Genomic DNA, 6,930 nt, shown 5'->3' with positions numbered 1-6,930 from the left:
CAACCAAGCCCATACTTATATTGGTGTAGTCCTAACTCTTAACAGAAAACCCTAATTCATACACTTGCATATAAATAACCTTCTTTGTTTCAACTATTTGACATTAAAAAGTTCTTTACGCTCATCGCCGCCGAAGACGTGAGGTACACAAAGCTTACTCTTTGATTTGCGTTTGGTTTCTTGGATCTGTACTCGAAACCTGTATATTAATGTCTAATAGTTGAACACACTAGCTTCTTGTATTGTTCTTGTCTGTGATTTGTTTGTTATGAGATGCGCATCAGTATATACACATGTACTTGTGGTGATGATCGGAATGAAAACCCTCGGAAAACATTTTAAATCAAGGCTGGAATCTCTTATCTGCTCTCTGTTACTGGAAAACATTTTTTTTTTAAAATGGCTTTCTGGTGAGAAACACTTAAAAAATGAGCTTGAGATTTGGCTATCTTCAGTGATGCCATAGGCCTTTGATCCGGGGGAACATTTCGTATCATCTTAACACAAGTCCTAAGAGTATACTGTTGTTGTATATTCATTATCTGCGGTTGTATATTGCTGTTTATCTTTTTTATTTTATGTTGTACTCTTGTACATTATTTGTTTCTGACGTATATTTTCATATGTTGGACTTGCATTGTCTTCTGTTGGTTGTTTGTTTATTAGATTGATTAGCAGATTGTGTAGAATTATATTCACTATCTTTCAAAAAGATTGAATCACTTAGATTGGCGTTTATTAATCTGTTGATTGAATTACTTACAATCATGTAGACTTTTTTTTTTCTATCCTAGGAGCTGAAACATACACTCACCTTTCATTTTGCTTTCTGTCTAACTCGTCATCATCTTTACTAGGTGGTGTTTGTTGATTTCTTGATTTGCTTTTTTCGTCTTTGTGTAAAAATCAATCTTTAATTGGCAGTGTTTAATTCGAGTAGAAAGGTATGTCTCACAGAAAGTTTGAGCATCCAAGACATGGTTCTTTGGGTTTCCTTCCAAGGAAAAGGGCTAACAGGCAACGTGGCAAAGGTAATCTTTTTTGCTTGTAGATTGATATCAGAATGTCTACTTGCATTTATTTCATCATCCATTTCTTGCACTTTTGTAATATGCTTTATTCAACGTAACCTTATGAACAGAGCTTTAAACTTGTGAACATAAAAATGTTTATTTTCTCTAAAATGATGGGTGTTACTAGTGTATATTTTTGGTTTGCTTTCTCGCAAATGGTTTCGATCTGACACTCTTAGTTGGTATTTTCAGTGAAGGCCTTCCCTAAGGATGATCCTACTAAGCCTTGCAGACTCACTTCCTTCCTGGGATACAAAGCTGGGATGACTCACATTGTCAGAGAAGTTGAAAAACCTGGATCAAGTGTGTTCTCTCTCACTCTCTTTTCTTTTACTGGTTTCCAGCATTTACTTAAATGTTTCTTTGCTGATCTCTTTTAATTGTGAATCCCAGAGCTCCACAAGAAGGAAACATGTGAAGCTGTGACTGTGATTGAGACGCCTCCAATGGGTGTTGTCGGTGCGGTTGGGTACGTGAAGACACCCCGTGGTCTGCGCTCTCTAAGCACTGGCTGGGCACAGCATTTGAGCGAAGAAGTGAGGAGGAGGTTCTACAAGAACTGGGCCAAGTCTAAGAAGAAGGCGTTCACCAAATACTCAAAGAATCATGAAACCGAAGAAGGCAAAAAAGACATTCGAAGTCAACTTGAGAAGATGAAGAAGTACTGCACTGTCATCAGAGTCCTTGCGCACACTCAGATAAGGAAAATGAAGGGGCTGAAGCAGAAGAAGGCTCATCTGAATGAGATTCAGGTCAACGGTGGAGACACAGCAAAGAAGGTTGACTTTGCGTACAGTCTATTCGAGAAGCAAGTCCCTGTAGATGCTATCTTCCAGAAAGATGAGATGATTGATATCATCGGTGTTACTAAAGGAAAAGGCTATGAAGGTGTGGTTACAAGATGGGGTGTGACCCGTCTTCCAAGGAAGACTCATCGTGGACTCCGCAAGGTGGCTTGTATTGGAGCTTGGCACCCTGTTAGAGTCTCCTACACGGTGGCTAGAGCTGGGCAGAACGGGTACCACCACCGTACTTAGATGAACAAGAAGATTTACAGGCTTGGTAAAGTTGGCCAAGAGACTCACACCGCCATGACTGAGTTCGACAGAACAGAGAAGGAGATCACGCCGATGGGAGGGTTCCCTCACTATGGGATAGTGAAGGATGATTATCTGTTGATCAAGGGTTGTTGCGTGGGGCCAAAGAAACGTGTGGTGACATTGAGACAGACGTTGTTGAAGCAGACGTCTAGGGTTGCGTTAGAGGAGATAAAGCTTAAGTTCATCGACACAGCTTCCAATGGGGGACACGGTCGTTTCCAGACTGCTAAAGAGAAGGCCAAGTTCTATGGTAAAGTCGAGGCTTAGATATTTTTACTTTTCAAATCCCATTAAAAACATTGTTTCGAGTTTTTCTTTCTTTGTTGGCCATTTTGACTGGTTGTTCTTTTGACGTTTTACATCCTCTGCCGTTTTGGTTAAATATGATCAAGATTTTGACCAAATCGAGTCTTTTTTTTTTTAAATTAATTATTGTTATAAATCATATTGTGGATGTACAAAACTACCTATACTAGAGAGAGAGAGCCGGCAGCCATGAGAGAGAGAGAGCTGGCGAGCCTATACTAGAGAGAGAGAGAACCGGCGCCTAGAGAGAACCGGCGTCTATTGAGAGAGACAACAAACCCTAGTTTTCATTTTCTTTATTGGTTTATGATTAATACTTTTTCCATATTTATATTTCCTTTCTCTAATCTTTCCATTATTCTATGACGGTGTAATTCTCTATATATATAAAAGGGCTTCTTATGTTTATGAATTATACATAAAAACTTTTACCTAAGTTTAACAACACGTTATCAGCACGATTACTCTGAAACCCTAAACTAAACCCTATCGACGATAAACCCTAGCCGGCGAACCTCCATCCCGATCGAGAACATACAATCCGATTGTGATCCATCTCTTCCGGATCGTGAAACCCTTGATCCCGTGTTCAGCAACGATCTCAGCTCGTGACAGACGGTCTTGGCTTGTTCCAGCTCGCATCAGACGATCTCAGCAATCAGCACGTTCGCGACCCGATACTCAGCTCAGCTCGCGACACGATCACGTCCCGCTCGCGTTCCCGATCAGCAAGCAATCCATCCGCGACTCAACATCAACGTTCAGCTCGCGATCCTCATCTCATTGGTGGTCTATTCAACACATCTGAGGTTAAGGTAACTCGAAACCCTAATGAGTAATCATTGAACCCATAATCGAAACTATAATGAACAAGATAAAAAAAAACTATAAAACCTTAAACCCTAATGATCTAAAGTTAAAATCGAAACCCTAATACTTGAAATCAAAATTATTAGATTGCTTGATTACTTGAATGTTATTGAGATTGAATATGATCACATAGAAATCGTTTTGCTAGGATTGCTAAATTCATACTTGAATCTGGTTAATTGATTAAATTGATAAAAACTGATTGAATGTTTCAAATTGAAATTGTATTGCTTGTTTGATTGAAACCTTAGTATCTTGAAATTAAAATCGTATACAAGATTAATTACTTGATTAAAATCGAATATTTGAAACTGAATTGCTTGATCCGTTTTGAAATTGAAACCGCATTGATAGTTCTTCACACGTTTTCAACTTGTTCAAAACCCTAAGTCGAATTTGATTGATTGAATATGATCCGTTAGGTTGATAGTAATTAAAACTTGATGCATACTTGATTGATTGATCACGGTTACTCTCATTGCATATAGAAACCGAATACTACGATTGATCATATCTTGTAGCCGTGCGGCTTGTTTGCATCATGCATGCATAATCGAATGATCTCATTGCATATAGAAACCGAATGCTAAGATTGAACATGTATGCATCATAAACGTTCAGTTCGCGGCTCTTCTCTAGTTGGTGGTCCATTCAACCCGATTTGAGGTTAAGATGTCGAAAATCAACAACTTGAATTTTGCTGCCCTAAATCTCTCTGGAGATAATTACTTGCAATGGACACTTGATGCTAAGATCATCCTGAAATCCAAGGGACTCGGTGAATGTATCACCGAGGACAATAATGCTAGTGAGTAAGATAGATACAGAGCCATCTTGATCATTCGCCATCATCTAACTGAGAGTCTCAAAGATCAGTATCTGACCATTGAGAATCCATTAGACATTTGGACAAAATTTAAAGCAAGATATGATCACCAGAGAACGGTGATCTTACCAAAGGCTATGTATGATTGGAGGAATCTCAGGATCCAGGACTATAAGTCCGTGGACGAGTATAACTCAGCCCTATTTAAGATTGTTTCGAAACTGAAACTGTGTGGTGAGGATATAACGGATAAGGATGCTTGAGAAAACCTTTTCCACCTTCCACACAAGCAATGTGTTGTTACAACAACAATACCATGAAAAGGGCTTCACGACATATGCTAATCTGATCTCATGTCTCTTGCTCGCTGAGCAGAACAATGAATTGTTGATGAGAAACAGTGAATTGAGACCTCCTGGATCAACCCCACTACCTGAAGCACATGTGGCCACAAAGGCAAAGAAAGAATCTAACCACGTCCAGAACAATAGCCAACACGGCCATGGCCGTGGAAAATGGCAAGGACATGGTCGTGGCAGAAATTCTTTTGGTCGTGGCCGTGGCCACTACAACTCCTTTGGCCGTGGCCAAGGAAACTCGTTTGGCTGTGGTCATGGCCGAGGCCGTGGTATCTCTTTTAAACCGCAAAACTCGACCACATCAGTGTGCCATAGGTGTGGAATGAGTAACCATTGGGCTAAGACATGTAGGACTCCCAAACATTCCGTTGATCTCTACCAAGAGAGTTTGAAAGGGAAGAATCCTGAAGCCCACATGACTTATCAAGATGGTGAAGATGATTTCAATCATGAACGAGACGATCTTATGGATTATGAAACTTCAGATTATCTAAAAGAATCAAGTTGATTTCGACATCAAAGTTTTTGTGTTTCTTTTGCTTTTGTGTTTTCTATGTTTTTGTTACTTCTTTGAGCTTGTTTTATTAAAACTAAATGAATGAATGATTTTTGATATGAAATCTCTAAAGTATCATTCTATAATCTTGTTTTGAAGAATGAAAGATAACATGGATATATTCGTGGTGGACAGTGGGTCAAGCCACACGATCTTAAGAGACAAAAGAAACTTCATAAACCTAACACTTAAGAACGCCAACATAAGTACCATAGCAGGTATAGCCGGCCTAATAGAAGGCTACGGCCAGGCAAACATATTATTGCCTAAGGGTACGCATCTAGAGATATCTGATGCATTTATATTCATACAGCTCAAAGAGAAGCCTATTGAGTTTTAAAGATATCCGAATGAATTGCTTCCATATTGAGACTAAGGGCGAAGGAAACAAAGAGTTCCTTCAGATCAATGAAATCGCCCAAGGTCTTAGAGACTATACCTGCGCTCTCTACTAGTCTTTACTATGCCAAGGTCAGTATGATAGAGGCCAATGCCATATTAAACAAAGTGGCCACCGAAAATTTCACTCTTTGGCACGACCGGCTTGGCCATCCCGGTTCGAACATGGTGCGAAAATTGATATTGAATACAAATGGGCACACATTGAAAGAAATAAGAGTTATCCCTAAGAATCTCACATGTGTAGCATGTTCACAAGGGAAACTCATTGTTAGGCCATCACCAGTTAAAGTGATTAAGGAAACAATAGACTTTCTGGAAAGAATACAAGGAGACATCTGTGGACCAATACGCCCACCTTGTGGGACGTTCAGATATTTCATGGTTCTCATTGATGCGTCCACGAGATTGTCGCATGTATGTCTCTTATCAACCTGCAACTTGGCGTTTGCGAGGTTACTTGCTCAGATAATTAGTTTAAGAGCTCACTTTCCAGACTTTCCTTTAAAGACTATACGTCTTGATAATGCTGATGAATTCGCATCCCAAGCTTTTAATGATTACTGTATGTCCATGTGGGTAAGTGTAGAACATTCTGCGGTACATGTACATACACAAAACGTCTTGGCCGAATCCTTTATCAAACACATAAAACTAATAGCTAGACCGTTACTTATGAGATCAAAACTCCCGGTCTCAGCTTGGGGACATGCGGTTCTACATGCGGCCGAACTGATGCACATCAGGCCATCTAGTGAACATAGATATTCCCCATCACAATTGCTCACGGGTCACGAGCCAGACATATCCCATCTTAAGACATTTGGATGTGTCGTCTATGTACCAATTGCACCACCACAGAGAAAAAAGATGGGTCCTCAAAGGAGGATGGAGACATATGTTGGATATGATTCTCCCACGATTATTAAGTACCTTGAGCCAACTACGGGTGGATTATTTAAGGCAAGGTATGCGGATTGTCATTTCGATGAATCCGAACATCCAACATTAGGGGGAGATAATAATAAGCTGGTAAAAGAAATTACATGGAACCAAACATCCTTATCTTGGCAAGATCCTCGGACTCAAGAATGTGATTTAGAAGTCCAAAAGATAATACATTTACAAAAGCTAGCTAATCAATTGCCAGATTCGTTTGCTGACCCGAAGAGAGTAACAAAGTCATATATACCAGCTGCTAATGCACCAATTAGAATTGATGTTCAAGAGGGACACAATCAAGTTGCTATAGAGTCTAGACAACGTTTGAAACGTGGTAGACCAATAGGTTCCAAAGATAAGAACCCTCGGAAAACAAAGAAAGGTGCTTAATCCGAGGTTGGAACCCCAGACATGGTCGCGACCGATCCTACCCGAGATGTGGCCGCGTCCGACCATAAGGCTTTAGACATGGCCGATGGTCCTGATGTACCAAACACTG

At 40.0% G+C, this 6,930-nt stretch overlaps 1 protein-coding gene across 1 annotated transcript; it reads left to right on the top strand.

Annotated features, from left to right (window-relative positions):
- The first annotated feature begins 107 nt into the window (after window positions 1-107).
- LOC106313114 (60S ribosomal protein L3-2) lies at window positions 108-2,565 on the top strand. Its single transcript, XM_013750859.1, is given in 4 exon segments — window positions 108-143; window positions 941-1,031; window positions 1,266-1,376; window positions 1,467-2,565. Coding segments are annotated over 3 exon segments (1,170 nt in total). The 5' UTR covers window positions 108-143; window positions 941-946; the 3' UTR covers window positions 2,441-2,565.
- The last annotated feature ends 4,365 nt before the right edge of the window (window positions 2,566-6,930 follow it).

This window comes from Brassica oleracea, chromosome C1 (assembly GCF_000695525.1).
Source record: "Brassica oleracea var. oleracea cultivar TO1000 chromosome C1, BOL, whole genome shotgun sequence".
NCBI classification, from domain to species: Eukaryota; Viridiplantae; Streptophyta; class Magnoliopsida; order Brassicales; family Brassicaceae; genus Brassica; species Brassica oleracea.
This window is presented reverse-complemented; position numbering and strand designations above follow the sequence as displayed.